General features: G+C 48.2%; 3 protein-coding genes across 3 annotated transcripts; 2 read left to right on the top strand and 1 right to left on the bottom strand.

Moving 5' to 3' along the window:
- The first annotated feature begins 5,532 nt into the window (after nt 1-5,532).
- EV420DRAFT_1544215 (uncharacterized protein) lies at nt 5,533-6,350 on the top strand. Its single transcript, XM_060473226.1, has 2 exons — nt 5,533-6,075; nt 6,115-6,350. The coding sequence occupies exons 1-2, from the start codon at nt 5,668-5,670 to the stop codon at nt 6,169-6,171; spliced, it is 465 nt and encodes a 154-aa protein (XP_060330502.1). The 5' UTR covers nt 5,533-5,667; the 3' UTR covers nt 6,172-6,350.
- A 2,612-nt stretch (nt 6,351-8,962) lies between these two features.
- On the bottom strand, nt 8,963-9,550 carry EV420DRAFT_1479955 (uncharacterized protein; the record flags this gene model as incomplete). The annotated part of the gene is made up of 2 exons (XM_060469620.1): nt 8,963-9,050; nt 9,246-9,550. The coding sequence occupies 2 exons, from the start codon at nt 9,548-9,550 to the stop codon at nt 8,963-8,965; spliced, it is 393 nt and encodes a 130-aa protein (XP_060330501.1).
- Nucleotides 9,551-10,520: 970 nt separating this feature from the next.
- On the top strand, nt 10,521-10,874 carry EV420DRAFT_1643092 (uncharacterized protein; the record flags this gene model as incomplete). Its single annotated transcript, XM_060477454.1, has 1 exon — nt 10,521-10,874. The coding sequence occupies one exon, from the start codon at nt 10,521-10,523 to the stop codon at nt 10,872-10,874; it is 354 nt and encodes a 117-aa protein (XP_060330500.1).
- Between the last annotated feature and the right edge of the window lie 5,375 nt (nt 10,875-16,249).

Below are 16,249 nucleotides of genomic sequence, written 5' to 3'. Positions count from 1 at the left end.
TACCGCTACTCGTTGTAATACTAATCTACTTGTCAACTCTATGGTATGTAAAACTCTCGGGTAAAATTCTATGTAGCTTCGTGTGTTTTAGGTGTCTATTCTTCGTTGCAAAAATCATTGTCTAGGGAAAAGAGATAGGGAATAAATACAAATAGAAAAAGAGTAAAGGAAAAGAAACAATGGGGGGGCCCGGTAGCACTGCGATGTAGTGTTCTATCCATCATCCTCTTCTTCATGTGGCTCTGGTTCATCTTCCCAGAGCGGCATTCCCACCTCTCACCTTTGAGTTCCGGTCTTTGTAAAGGCTCCAGACTCTGCTAGGAACCTTGTGACCGCTTCGATGCCCTCTGTCGTGCCCAAAAGGTCGCACATCACTAGATTCTGTGATCCTTCATGTAGGATCTGTTGATGGTCGTTGTATCATGGGCAGGATCGTATGATGTGATCTCGCGTTTGTAGTCGCTCGCTGCATTCGCAGTCCGTCGCCTCTGGGATGTTAAACAGTTTGTAGAACTCACCCATGTGGGTGTGCCCTGTTCTACACTGTATGAGCCTTCCAAACACCTCGCGTGGTGTCTCCTTGAACCTCTGGGTTGGTTTTAGCTGTGGTTTGAGTCGGTTTGCGAGTCCAAAGCAGCCAGTAGGGCTTGTCCTTTCCCACTCCTGTACCCATTTCTTCTGTACTTGTTCTCGCATCCTTCTCCTTGCGTTTGCATATGTGCGCTGTCCCATGTCGAACATTGTACATGCCGCCTTCGCCAAAGCGTCCGCTTTTTCGTTTTCAGGTATGTCCTGGTGGCCAGGTGCCCATGCTACCTCCAGCGATGTTTCTTTGTCCTCTTCCAAGAGCTCCGTGGCTATCTTGAAAAACACTGTTGCATGCTGTTGACCTGGTCCCCGTTTGGGACGTATAATGGAGTCAACTGCAGAGGAGTTATCGGCAAAGAAATGAATGTGACGTACGCTTGGGTGGGCTGCACGCAATCATTGTACATTTCATGCGGCCCACGCTAAGCCTATAAGCTCTGAGTCATACACCTCAGCATGGGGTCCTGTCCCTATGCTCTGTGATGCGACCACTTTTCCCCGAATCATCGCTACCCAGCTCGCTCCTGTCTGTCGTTTGCCATTTAATTCGAGTAGGGAGCTGTCTGAGTATAACAGTAGATGGGTGTCGTCGAAGGAGAACCTCCTTATGTAATCTCGATGTTTCTTTGCAGTGTCCTCTTTTGATTCACCGCTGACTGGTAATGAGGTCTGAAATCTGTTTCCGTATTCTGTCAGTGATTTCTCCCATGGGGCTATTGGGAATAGTGAAATTCTCTCATCCTCCGGTGTTAATATTGACTCTAGCTCGCCTAGGAAGGTTCTCCTTGTTGGCCTTTCTTTGTTTCATCGCATTCTAATTGGAATGTCGGGCTGTATTGGCGGGTGTGCTCGTGGTGCCACACCACCTCTCCAATCTTTGTCTGTTAGTCGCTGGATGATGGGACTTGTTTCGCTGAACTTGCATATCCGTACCGCAAACCTATCTCGTTTGAGATCCAGTAGGTGCCGGATGGGTGGTATAGATGCTTCAATTTCTAGAGCAACAATCGGTGTTGTTCTGAATGCTGCGCAAATCAGGCGTAGCGCTTGATTCTGTACTCGTGTAAGCATTTTGATATGAGATGCTTGCCGTTTTCCTTTCCACCATATAGCTGCTCCGTACGTCAAAACTGGGAGAACACATGACATATAGAGTTGTCGCATGTGGTTCTGGCTCAGTCCTCGTACAGTGTTTGCTAGCATTCCAAGCCCGTTTACCACTGACTCTGCCCTTCCCACCATCTCCTTGATGTGAGACCGGAAATTCAGCTTTGCATCAAAGAAGAACCCCAGCCATCTTGTCGATAGCTTTGGTGCAATTGTGACTTCAGTCCTAGCTGTTTTGCCAGGTAGGATGATTGCCGGAAATGGTGTGACCCCCTTTTGTGAGATGAAGTGGCATAGCTCTCTCTTGTCGCAGTCTAAAGAAAGGCCAATCGACTTGAGGAGATCCGATGTATTGTGATACTCAGCTTTTAGGATGGCGATGTTGGTCTCAAGGCTTTTTGAGCTAACCCAGATGTTGCCATCATCTGCGAACATGACTGTCGTCGGTTTGGTGTGCCACTGGGGGTTCCTTGAAAACCATGCAGCATCTGGCTTTAGTGGTGGTTCGGGTGGTGGTACTTCTGGTGGGGTATATCGCTCCAGAATCTCTGCTGAGTAGAACGCTGATAGGATTGGTGACACCGGGGATCCCTGGGGAATTCCATTCATCACTGGTTTCATCTGACCTCACTTGCCATCTAGGCACACTGCTGCCTGTCGCTGCATGAGGAATGAGGATACCCATTTCATGGTTGGTAGTGGTATGTGTTTACAGTGCAATTCCCTTAGTAGTCGTGCATGGTTGATAAAGTCAAAGTAGCCTGTAATGTCAAACATCAGTGATGATGTGACTAGTCCTCTTGCCCTTGCTGCCTCAATATCATGTACGAATGTGGCAGCTGCATCGATTGTTGATCGTCCTGCAAGGCCTCCAAACTGGGTTGGTGGTACCAGATTTCGTGTTTCGGCCCAGAAAGCAAGTCTATTTGCCTGTATGCGTTTGAGGACCTTTTCCAAGCACTCCAGCAGTTGGATGAGTCTCCATGCTCTTGGCATACCATAGTCCTTCTTTCCAGGTTTTCTTAATGCAAAAGCTATAGCTGTTTTCCATGGCATTGGGTGGTAGCCCATGGCGGCGCAGAGGCGGATGAGTGCAATGATGAAATCTTCGCATACATTCCATGCCCACTGTAGCAGTAGGTAATTGATCTGTGATGCACCAGGAGCAGAAGTCTTTGATCCGGCAAATAATGCTGAACGTACCTCTTCCCTGGAGACATCATGGTATTCTATGTCTCCCAGGTTCCTAGTTTCTAGCTCTGGTTCCTTGCTATCTGGCAGTTCTGGAGGTGGTTGGAATAACTCATCTCAGATTGCATTACATTTGTCCTCATGTGTCACTGCTGGTGTCTCCCCTTCGCCTCGGCTAATTGCTGGTGAAGGATAGTTACGTTCTGTTTTGTACCACTTGCTGAATCTCCATATCTTGTCTGTAGTTGCTTCTGCAAGTGTCTCGTCCAACCATTTCTTCTTTGCTCATCGGCATATGCACTTGAAAAAGTTCTGTGCTTTCTTGATCTCCCTTGCGATGTCCAAGCTTATGCAGCCATGTTCTGCTTTGTCGGTTCGTTGCGCTTCTCACAATTCCTTCACCTGTCTGCAAGCATTCTTCATCTCTCTCCCCCACCATGCGCATGCATGTGTGCTTGGTTTCCTTTTGGGGACCACATTCTCTGTGGACTCTTGGATCAGCGTATGAAATTGGGTAACAATCTCATCTAGTCGAGATCGGTCCATGGATTCCGATGTAGCTTGTTTGATCTCTCTCATGCTGTCAGAGAAGCCTCCTATTTTTATCTTGAAGTCTTCCTCCCATTCTCCTGCATCAGCATCTTTTAGGTTGTATTGCTCTCCAAGCGCATTTTCCACCACTTCCACGTCCTGATCGATCCTCCAGAATATTGCACTGTGGTCCGACATGTACGAGGATTCAGGATCTACTCTCCAGTCTACCAGGAGGTTGCCTGTAATAGCTGCAGCATTGGCGAATGTCAGATCTATGACTGACTTGGCTCCATTGTTGCTTCTGGAAAAGAATGTGGGTATTCCCTTCATATTCATCATCAGTAAACCTCTCTCTACCATCCACTCAACAAGTCCCTCTGCCCATGGGCTCTCCCGCTGTCCTTCCCATGACCATAGGGAGTGGTGGGAGTTGTAGTCACCAGTAATCACCATCGGAACGTCTTGGTCAATGGCGAGCCTCTGTACTCTGTCTAGTGCCATCTTGCCATTTTCATCTCTGTCCATTGGGTTGTTGTACAAATGGACCAGCCATAATTTTGTTCCTCCTTGTTGTACGTCTAGCACCTGTATATAGGGATCTGTCGCAATGTCTGATCTCAGTGTTACCATGAGGTCACTGCACTTTCGAACAAAGGTTATTACTCGTGGGCACTCCTCCTCAGCCCCAGCTGGGAGTATTGCCTGCCATTCCTGGGCATTCATGCTTGCCGAGATCCACTTCCCATGTGGAGTCTTCCACCACCATGGTTCTTGAAAAAGAAACACATCAATTGATTTACATAAATCTGCAAGCACTGCTCGCATGATTAACGATGACCGTGAGCAGTTCAACTGCATGAAGTTCATGGGTTTCGTACATGTTGTCTGTTGGTGTTGTGTTGTATCATTCATTGGCTACTGCATGGTTGTTCTGGGTCACGTATGTCCTCGATGACTTGTGCCAGTGAGCTTCCATTGCTACGTTGTTTCCATGACAGCTGGAGTTGTTCAGATTGTATCTCTGGAAAAACAACTTGGAGCATAGCAATGATTTCTTTTTCAGAGAGTATATTATTCGCATACCTTCTGCCAGAGGTGGGTGGGTCAGCTTCTGACTCCGTCCCAGCCTCTGTGGCAGGATTTGTCTGCTTTTTCCCTTTTCATTTGCGAGTGACCTTTCTCCAGCCTCCATTCGCATTTCCAATGTTCCCCACTGGGTGTGTTGGTTTTGGATCTCTATGATCTCCCAGCCTACGGATCTGGACTGGACACATCCGGTCATTCGCTGCATGGTTTGCTTGTTCCCCGTCTTTGCAGTTTGCGCATCGCCTGTGCATACAGACCGTTGCCATCTCCCCTCTTTCCAATGCCTCTCCCCTTGCTTGTATGCACCGTGAGCATTTCTCTGCATGTTCATTCTCGTGGTGGTCCTCCGCACACAGTCGGCACCTTGCTGCTGCTTTGCATGCTGCTTTCCGGTGGAAGCCTTGGCATCCCTCACATTGGATTGCCGGTGGTTTGTCTGTAAACTCCTTCACAATACACGATGCCCAGTAAAGCGATACGCTTCTCCTCTCCATTGTCATGTACCTTGCATCCTCCTCTTTCTCGAAGGATACAACTACCGATGATGCATACTTCCCTTCTTCTATGAGTTTTCCCTCTGGTCTCACCCATCTGAATGCTCTGATTGTCCTTCCCCATATGTCAGGGTTCTTCGCTATGAGCTCCTGTCTGACTTCTTCAGCTGTCCGGATTCCACTTCCATCGACTATCCCTGTCTTGATGCCGCATATATGGACCGAGAACCATTTCTCATCTGGGTATGCTTCTACTTTGCTGTGTCCTGGGAACACAATCTGTTTGAAGATATGTGCATGTGGTTCTAGATCTGCCGCTCGCTGGTCGCTTCGTAGGTTCAATATGCAGCTATTATTCACATTGAACCGTACATGGACAACTACGAACTCCTTCGTCTCGTCATGCTTGGCTAGTTCTTCATTGACCCTGATGGCGACCATTTCGGGTTTAGGCCTTTCATAGTCTATCAGTAGTTCTGGCACTCGTACGACCATGCGGCATGGGTTGTATGGTCTGTTGGGGTTTTTGAGTGTCGATGCAGGTGGTATATTCTGTGTTGTTGCCTTAGCTGGTCTCATGGGACGTGTAACATAATGCATTGCTGGTGTTTCTGTGTTTCCTCCTCTATGTATACTTGCGGTTGCGGCAACAGCTGCGTAATTCAGAATGGGTTTAAAGGTACGCACTTCTTCATTCAGCATCCTTGTCTCGCTCTTCCTCTCCCTTCTGTCCAGCTCTATCTGGCAGCATTCAAACTGTTTCATCCTCTTCTCCATTCTTTCCTGCTGGTTGTACACCCGGTGGAGCATCGCATTGGTGCTGATCGTCTTCTCTCCCGACATCATCACCGTTAGCTTGTGTGCTAGAGCCTGCGCTCGTTCTCCGAGTCTCCCTTCACCTGCCGTTGCTCCACTCTTGGTGTACTCCTGCACGGCTGTGATGGTATCCTCCATCAGTTCTTGTAGCTTTGCTTCATTTTCCCTAATGTTCATGCTCGACATGTGGTCACTCCAGTTCCTCACCGGAGTCCCGAAGAAGTCATCATTGTCCCCTTCCCAATTCCTTTTGGATCCTGTGGAGGAGTTCGAGTGTGCTGGCGATGTGCTTTGAGAGGGTACTGCTCTCGGGCGGTCTCTGTCGTTCGGCAGGGCCATTTTCTTTTTGACGTGACCTTGTCTTGCTCTAGGTGTCTCATTCATGGGCTGTGCGATGCGATTTTTGCTTTTCGTAGGTGTAGTTTGTATATCTTTTGTTATGGTACTGCCTACGCTAGTTTCTACACCCTCCATCGTCGCAAATTTACCTGTGGGAAAATTAGCCAGATGGTGGTTTCGGATCAAGGAGCGGTGCGGAGATGATGATGGAGAGCTCGGTCTTGGGGCCTCCGCTGCAAATTCCACCGGAGCAGGTCATCGCGAGCCCTCTAGACATGGAGTGGCTGCAAATAGGCCGGGAGAGTGGCAAGGGATACCTATCGCCTGGTATCCTCAAACAGGTTGGGTTTTCGCAAGGGAAGACGATTCCCCCCCTGCCAGAGGAGTACCAACTGAGAAAACCACAAGGACCATGAGCGAGCCCTTCATGCAGACCCCTGTCACCATCACCCTCAACCCCAAGACCCAGCAGCAGATCTGGGACACCATTGAAGCCCACAATCCCGATACTGCTGGAGCAGCTACCAGCACCAACACACTCCCTGGTATCCCTGCTTTCATCCCGTCTGTCATGCTGCAAGCCTTCGCTGCCCCTGTCCCTGTCCATCAGTGACCCTGGACCCATCTGTACCACATGCTCATTGAGTCCTTGCTCCTCCCTAGAAATGCCAGGCTCACCCCAGAGGTACAGGCCCGAATGGACTGAGCCTGAGAGAGTGAAGCATGAAGCCGAGATGCAGAGATCGCCATGCTCTGGGAGTATCAAATCCTCCCCCTTGAACCTGATGCCACAGATGCAGAGGCAGGAAGGAGGATTGGGATGGCAGGCCTCTGATACCAATTTGCCCTTTGAAGGGCTGGAGCTGACAGAGATGAGCAACAATACGCTCGAGAAAACTACCGAAATGAGCTCTACAATGAGAGCTCTGACCTCGCCGAGTGGAGGTGCCAGAATGCCAAACAGACCCCCCAATGCTGCGATCAAAATAGAGATCATGAGGCAGGTTTGAGTGGTTCTCACTAGAGATACTGAGACCGCTCCCATCCTTCTCTTGTTCCTTCGATGGGAGGCCTTATACGAGATAATAGCAGAGGACATGATTCGGGACCTGCAATGGATGCTCTCTAAGGGGGGAGAAGACTACCTAGATGCTCAGGTGGTAGGAGATGTGCTCCTTATGTGCAACATTGTCGAGGTAGACACATGGCATCGAGCTGCAATCATATGGAACCTATGCCATGAGGATGACCCAAAGGAAGGATGTGCCACGTACTGAAGACTGGCTCATATGCCGCATCCCTGGGAGACCAAGGGGCTTCAAGGAGGACAGGGAGGCAGAGATGAAGCTGGACTATCACCTGACAAGGGGAAAGGTCACCCGTCGCCAGCCGCACCACTGCTGTGACCACCACCCTCTCTGATCCCATACTATAACTGACCAGGCAGGTACCCATCACCCTGGCACAACCATCAGCTACAGTCCCTCCCATGACCACCAAACCCACCATTGCCTCCAGTACTGCCATCACCTCCAAATACACCACCAGCATGGCAGTTAGGTCCACAAGACCAAAATCCGTGGAGCAATATAAAACTGAAGTTAATCATGGTGCCTGAGTTTTTCTATGGGGAGTCGTCAGATATTAGGCACTTCTTCAACCACTGCAAACTTTACTTTGCAGTGTTCCCTAACCATTACTCCCTCAACTCAGAGAGCATCAACCTGTATCGCATTACCTTCACACAATCGTACTTACAAGGAGAGGCACAGAAGTGGTGGACACATCAGGACCACCGCTTCCGAGACCATGAGTGGGGCCACTGGAGGCTGCCCTCATGGGAGGAGTTCCAATGAGCCATCATGGACCACTTTCATGAGGTGGCCAAGCTAGCCATCAAGAAGCAGCAGTGGAAGAAGCTCCGACAATTGGACTTCAAAACTGCCATAGAGTTCTTTTCAAAGTTCGAAGAAATGGCCCACGAGTGTGACAAGTTTGAGGATGAGAAGCAGATGTTCGAGACTGTAGAAGCCACAGTACGACCCACAGTTCAGGATACCATCATGCATGGGGACAACGAACATCCCACCATGTACACCAAATGGAAACATCGCATCGAGAGGATTGACACCAACTACCGCTATGGACTCACACAGCAGAATGCGAATAAGACCTCCCAGAACAACAGCAACAGTTCTGGGCAAGGCAACCAAGGCCAGTCGTCAGGAAAAGCCAGCAGCTCTGGGAATTCTGGCAACAAGAGAGATGCCATGGGAGTCACATACAGAGGGGCAGGGCAGCCAATGGAACAGCCTTGGCTGCTAGATTTCTGTTTGAAAGGTGTTAGTTGACAGTTAATTGTGATACATCAGGAGTGTTAGTTAGAACCCAAGTGTCAACTAACACCTTAGCTAACAAATCCCACAGGATCCCGCACCAGCGATTATGACATCAGAGACATGAACTGGCAAGGTCTGGGGTTCGAACCAGCAACACTGCAAAATAATGTCCAACCTTATGACATCACTGCAATAGCACAAACTTTAACCAGTAGACTACTCACCTGTTACTAATAGCTGTAATTAAAGCTAAATATAGATCACCCAGTGCAGCCACTTCCCCAATTAGCGATGACGCAAATGTTATGTCAGTGGCATGGTATTAAATATCCTGTACTGCCCAATTGGGATTATGTGTAAATAACTTGATGACATGCAGGAAAGGAGTAAAAATAATGAAATTATGAATAAACAACACGGCATGATATATGTCATACAGTGCCCACCCTCACGGAACTCACTGCTCCCTCAGAGATCCACATAATCCTCCTCATCCAGCTCCACCTCCTCCTCATCACTCCAAATCCTGATGTCTTGTTCATCTGCATCACCATCGCTGCTGGCATCATCATCATCATTGGGATGCAGTTCGGAATGCAGTGTATTCTCCATTCATCCATTGTCTAGAGCTGTCAACCAGAGATCCCAAAACTTGACTGCCAGCTGATGCTGTATATCGCTTTGTTTGAGAGCATAGGCATCCACCACTTCATGCAGTGCACTGCCTAACTCATGTGCACCCCACCGTTACATCCACCACTCCCCTCGCCATTCCAAGAACTTCAAGGTTCTGCGCATTTCCTCCCAGAGGAGTAAAACTTCCTCACGTGCCTGATATGCTCTTGCATGACTGTGACACCATTCCAAATATAGCACTTCATCGTTGTTTTCATCAGCCCCATCTGCTAGGTTGATCTTCGTTGTTGTCCAAATCCAAGAAAGAGTATGCCAGGTTTGGCCAGTCCCATCACGTTTTTCTCGACTATCTTGATACAGATCGACACCAGGTTCAGGAAGTTCAGGAACCAATCCTGGCTCCCAGCTATCTTCATTCATTCCTCAGCGACCTGTTCCCTTATGGAGATGATCTGGATCTTGATAGAAATGGATATTGCCATCTTCGAGCCTATGAAGCCCCTCCTCCCAATCTCCTGGGCCACTCAGCTTCATTTTTGCCTCCCTTGCCATACGGTACTTGATTGCTGCTTGTTACAGTTTATTCATTTTCTTTCCTTTTTCTGACTCATTTCTGCTTATTCACATACGATCAAAGCATATCTGAGTTCTCATAGTACTATTATTAGCACCATCATTGTGTATTTAAGTAGTAGCCTTCACTGGCCTAAACCCCAGCTTTGGCTAAGGTTTAATCTACCCAACCATTCTCTGTGTTTTGTGACTATCTAAGTTCACCTACCCTCTCTTCTCCCACAAATACAGACCTGCAAGTGTATTGACCGCCGAAGTGCGAGTGGTGATCCTTGTTTGATCTTATTTGTTAAGTTGGTGGCTAACATTTAGCCGAAGCTCGTCTATTCGTTCCTCATCGACGTGGCACGATGGTGACCAATGATTCTACATTCTTAAACTTTCAATCTGCATATGCCCATATCTGAACTACTTCCAACTCTCTCAGTCGCCTTCACCCTGTTTACCATCACAGTCCTGATCATTGTCATCTGACAAGTGTATCGGTGTTGCCAACGGACTCAGGAAGTGAGAGCGTGACTCCCCCTTCACTACATCCCACCCTTCATAACACCTGCAACCACGACACAACCATCCTAACCACCAATCCTTCATGATGGACGACCCATCACACCAAGAGAGCCCAGCAAGTTGAGCTCCAACTCCTACAGAACAGCCTCAGTCGATATCACCGATACCTGGGGCGTACTCCTTGACACCGGAGACACTCCCATACCAGGCCTCCTCGACCAGCCTGCCGTCCAGCGAAACGAGTCAGGAAGCAAAGAAAAAGGGTCTGTGGAGTCGAACCAAGGGAGCCCTCTCTGGCTCTTCGACGATGAAGGCAGGAGGCTCCAAAGCTTCCTTGAAAACGACAGGGGTGGGGAAGAAGAACCTGACCCCTATACCTGAAGCGAGTGGCTCACTGCAGAGGCAGACACCCACGATCTCAGATGCAGAGACGACTTTGAACAGGATGATGGAGAGCTCGGCCTTGGGGCCTCCGCCACAACTACCGCCAACGCAGCTGGAACAGACCCCTCTGGATCGAGAGTGGCTGCAACTAGTTGGCCAATGGACCAAGGAATTCCAATCGCCTGGTATCCAGCCACCAGCTGGGTCTTCGCCAGGGAAGAAACTCCTGTGGCCCGAGTACCAACCATGGGGCCCACATCAGAGTCCACCCAAGTGACCCCTGCCCACTCAACGCCTCTGTCAATTACTCGCTGAAGCCAAAAAGGAGGAATCACTAGGAAAGGATATGAAGATCGAGGAGGTAAAGGAGGAGAAGGGGTCAAAAGATGAGCCGGCATCGAAATAAGCGATTCGACGATGTTGGCTAAGGACTTAATTTCTATCGGTATGAGCTTCCCTGTCGCTGGTCAGACTTATACTACATATGTAGGTACTCCATACGATCAATATATTCATTCTGTTGCTACACTCACTATCGAAGAAGTTAAAAAAGAAGAATCGCAAAATCCCAATGGCGTAGAAGGGGATTTCCACCACTGTGAGGTGCACGCTGCGCCCAGTACTGAACCCCGAGGGGTCGTCCAGGAGGAACCCCCTACTAGTGCTACAAGAAAAGTTCCCGATGCAAGGGAGAGGCCCTCCTGCTAGGATCAGGCTGGGCCCAGCCGCCCCGAGGGGAAAGAATAGGCAATGGCCAGTGGCAAAGCAGCTGAGGCCATGACCTTGAAGGATCCCTCCCACTTAGTAGCCCTTGGAATGCAGAATGCACCTGCCAATGGTGCAGAGCCTTCGAGTGAGTCAGCATGTGTGTGGCCTGCCCAGATTCCCAGGAGTACCCAAGGGCCCAAGAACAAGGACAAGAACAATAAGGAGGTTGCAACGCTGGGTGCAAGTACCCTTGGCCAGGGTCAAAGACAGGACAGAGAGTCCTCCTCCTCCCCTTCGACATTCAGTGCCCAACTGCCGCATCAGGGCGCTTCTCTGCCCGGCGACCAACTGCTGCCACAAAGAGCAAGTAAGTATTCTAACGTTACCTTGGAGGAGGTCCTGGATGAGGAGGAACACCTAAAATCTGACATACCCGTTACGCCACCCAAGGGGACATCTCCCATGACCCCTGCTGAACCTGAGTTAGCCCCTGAGGCTCGTCGAGCCATCATAGATATGTACTATGAACCCTTCGGGGTACATTGGACCCGACAAGCATTAAGGCTAGCAACCAATGAATCAGCCGCCTCCACCATACTAAATGGATGGATACACTCCAGATGACGAGGAGAGGTGAACGAGGAATTGTGCCGAACCCTCAAGGAACAACCCGAAATGGCTGCAGAGGCACGAGAGAAGTGGGAATGGATGGAGGATTTAAAGAAACCACCCATGTTTATTCAGGGACGAAATGGGTGCAGTGTATCCATTAACATCCAATTAGAGACTCTTGACACCAGAGAGACTTATGCCCTGAAGGCATTAGTGGACAGTGGGGCCACGGGTAGTTCGATTGACCAACAATGGGTAAAGAAGAACAATATTAATCTCAAAAAGACCGTGCATCCCATGCCGGTCTATAATGCAGATGGCACACACAACAAGGGAGGTGACATCATGGAATATGCTGAAGTACGATTATGTATCAGAGATCATGTGGAATGGATCGACCTGGCCATGGTTGATTTAGGTACCACTCCTCTGTTCCTAGGACATGACTGGTTACAATGTCATAATCCTCTCATCGACTGGAGCACCGGAGCCATGACCTTAGCCCGGTGCACCTGCTGAAAAATACCGTTCTCCTTACCTGATGAAGACCCTTCAGCGACGTGGGGAGAGGAATATGAAGAGGGAGATACCATTTTGGTGGTGGACTTCGAAGAAGCCTTCCACATCCAGGCCATGGGTACTAAGGCCAATGAGCTGGCAGCTCAAGCTCATACCAAAAAAATGACCAAGTCTTTTGAGGAAATCGTCCCCGAGGAATATCGGGACTTCCAAGATGTATTCAGCAAAGAAAACTTCGACGAATTACCACCACGAAAACCTTGGGACCATGCCATAGAACTTATCCCAAACACAAATGCCAATTTAGATTGCAAAATCTACCCATTAAACCCTCTCGAACAAGAAGAATTGGACAAGTTCTTAGACAAGAACCTATCAAGTGGCAGAATTTGAGCGTCGAAATCCCCGATGGTGTCCCCCTTCTTCTTCATCAAGAAAAAAGACAGAAAGCTTCGCCCTGTTCAGGATTATCAAAAACTTAACGAAATGACCATTAAAAATCAATACCTGCTACTGCTAATAGGGGAGCTGATGGACAAGTTGAAGAGGGCTAAGTACTTCACCAAACTCGACATATGCTGGGGCTACAATAACATCAGGATTAAACAAGGAGATGAGTGGAAGGCAGCCTTCTGAACAAATCGGGGTTTGTACAAACCCTTGGTTATGTTCTTCAGCCTTACAAATTCTCCCGCCACCTTCCAATGGATGATGAACGACATCTTTAAAGATCTCATATCCGCCAGGGAGGTTACGGTTTACTTAGACAATATTCTCATCACATCAAAGACCAAGGCCGAACATCAGAGAGTGGTGCGCAAAGTGCTAAAGATCCTATGAGAAAATGGGCTCTTTTTAAAAGCCGAGAAATGCGAATTTGAGGTGGAGGAAACCAAGTACTTGTGAGTGATCATTAGCAAGGGAAAAATTCGCATGGACCCCGTAAAGATAGCAGGTCTACTGGAGTGGCCAATCCCCAGGAAAAAGCAAGAACTGCAGTCCTTCCTCGGCTTCTGTAATTTTTACTGATGCTTTATTCGCAATTACAGTAAGCATGTCAAGCCGTTGACACTCTTAACAGGCAAGGCCTCATGGAGCTGGGGAAAAGCTCAGCAAGAAGCCTTTGACAAGCTCAAAGAACTCTTCAAGGAGGACGTAGTACTAGCCATTCCTCTGGATGAAGGGAGGTTTCGAGTGGAGGCAGACTCCAGTGAAGGAGCAATCAGGGCCGTACTTTCCCAGTTGCAGGAGGACAAGTGGCGACTCATGGCCTTTCTCTCTAAGGCTCTATCCACCACAGAACGCAACTACGAGATTTATGACAAGGAACTCCTAGCCATCATGTTGGCCTTGGAGGACTGGCGTCACTATCTTATGGGCGCATGAGAAGACTTTGAGATCTGGACAGACCAATCCAATCTTCAGTACTTTCGAAAACCCCAAAAGCTCAACCAAAGACAGGCTCAGTGGGTCACAGAGTTAGCCAAATACCAGTTCACTTTACATCACAAACTGGGGGCACAGAATCGCAAAGCAGACCTCCTTTCCCGATGAGCAGATCATGATCAGGGAAAGGGTGACAACAAGGACGTGATTGTTCTCAAAGCTGAACACTTTAGGGCACTCATCATGCCCACGGTGGAGGACCTTCATGAGAAGATCAAGCTGGCCACTCACGACCCCCGAAAGTGGGATCGAGGAATTTTGGACTCCCTCAATCATGAAAAGGGCATCATCCGCCAACAAGACCTACTCATTTATGAAGGACGAATTTATATCCCAGTAGATCAACAACTGCAAGGAGAGATCAGCGCTCTCAAACACAATCATGCCACGGCGGGGCACCCTAGGGTTGAGAAGACCAAAGAGTTGATCCTCCGAAATTACTGGTGGCCCCGAATGCGATGGGATGTGAAAGCCTATATCAAGGGGTGTGAAACCTGCCAGCGAACCAAAGCGGATCGATGACCCAAGAGGGCTCCCCTTCATCCCAATGAGATACCCTCTTGACTGTGGACCCATATCTCGGTAGACATGATCACCAAGCTATCGAATTTGAAAGGATATGACTTGATCCTAGTCATTGTAGACCATTTTTTGAAGACCATAATCCCCATCACCTGTACCAAAGAGCTCATGTCCCTCGGCTTTGCCAAAATCCTAAGAGACTATGTCTATGTACCCTATGGGGTGATGCTGGAAAAAGTTATCTCCGACAGAGGCTCCATATTCATCTCCAAATTCATGCAAGAGTTCTATCATCTCCTCCAAGTTCAAGAGAACCCCTCCACCGCCTATCACCCCCAAACAGATGGACAGATGGAATGGGTCAATCAGGAAATAGAAAAATACCTAAGGATGTTTGTTAACTATAGACAGGACGATTGGAGTGAATGGTTACCCTTAGCGGCCTTCACCCACAATAATTGCCCCCATTCATTGACAGGATACTCCCCTTATAAAGTAATATTCAGACGGGATGGACAAACCCTCACGGGCACTTTACCTCCAGGAACAGTACCAGCAGTGGCCAAATTAGTTGAAGGAATACAGGAGACGCAAGAGAAAGCAAGGATATCGTTGGAAAAGATGGCCGAGTCAATGAAAAGGGCATACGACAAGCGTAAAAACCTGGCTGTCGAGTACAACATTGGCGATAAGGTGTGGCTCGATACCATGAACCTACACCTCCCTCGACCTGCAAAAAAGTTGAGCGACCATCAAGTGGGACCCTTTACCATTTTATCCAAAAAAGGAGCCTCCACCTATGAACTCAAGTTACCAGTCGGATGGAAAATTCACAATCGCTTCAACAAATCCCTATTAACCCTGTTGATACACCTGGTATCAGGCTACCTGTAGATTTTGCAATTTTACATCAGTTTATGCAATCTACAAGCAGTACAAAGAGCTACAGTGGAGGCTTCTCACTGGTAGCTAAATACTACATAAAGAATGAAAGCACGGCAGTACAGAACGGACTTAGAAACGACGTCTCGAAGAGTCAATTCTACCAGCCATCAACATGCCAAGCTAAGCCCTACCTAAACAAGACTATTACAGTCAAATCTCAGGAACTCATCTGTATGGAGTATAAAAACCAAGAAGTTGAAGAATGAAATGAACTAGATGCCTCGTCGCCTCGACGAGTAGAAAGAACCTGTCAAGAAAAATTGTTAAGTCGAGAAACAGATCAGCTTTCAAGATCAACTCAGGCTAGAAAAGGAATAACCTTGGCAGCCTGGTCTGCTAGATTTCTGTTTGAAAGGTGTTAGTTGACAGTTAATTGTGATACATCAGGAGTGTCAGTTTACATCCAGCCCATATACAATAATTCCATCAGGATGACAAAGTGGCTTAGTAAGCTTCCCAATCTATGTCAATTATGGCATCATTAGAAAAGAAGGCAATTCAGGGAATTGAACCCAGGACCTCAAAAATAAATCCAATAATGTCACATGACCTTCTTGAGCAGGCACACTAACCACTACATCATACTGACATTATATATATATCTTTTCATCTCTATATATACCCTCCCTCCCTTAATATTTATGACCTCATATTGATGCCCTCCCTTTGCTCCGCTCTGGTGCGCTCTTTTGCCTTTTTAGGCTCCCCAAATCAGCCCATCAATTTTGTCTAGATCCAGTGGCAGTGCCGCATTTTTAATACCCAAAATAGGGGCTATCTTCCGGTCAAAATAGCTATTGGGCTATTCTCAGGCTACTGGCTGGGCCAGGGGATGGCACTATAATCTGTATAGACATAAACAACATAAAATAGAGCCCTCTAATGATGCATAGGAGCCCT

This window comes from Desarmillaria tabescens, assembly GCF_030435595.1.
Source record: "Desarmillaria tabescens strain CCBAS 213 chromosome Unknown EV420scaffold_18, whole genome shotgun sequence".
Taxonomy (NCBI): domain Eukaryota; kingdom Fungi; phylum Basidiomycota; class Agaricomycetes; order Agaricales; family Physalacriaceae; genus Desarmillaria; species Desarmillaria tabescens.
This window is presented reverse-complemented; position numbering and strand designations above follow the sequence as displayed.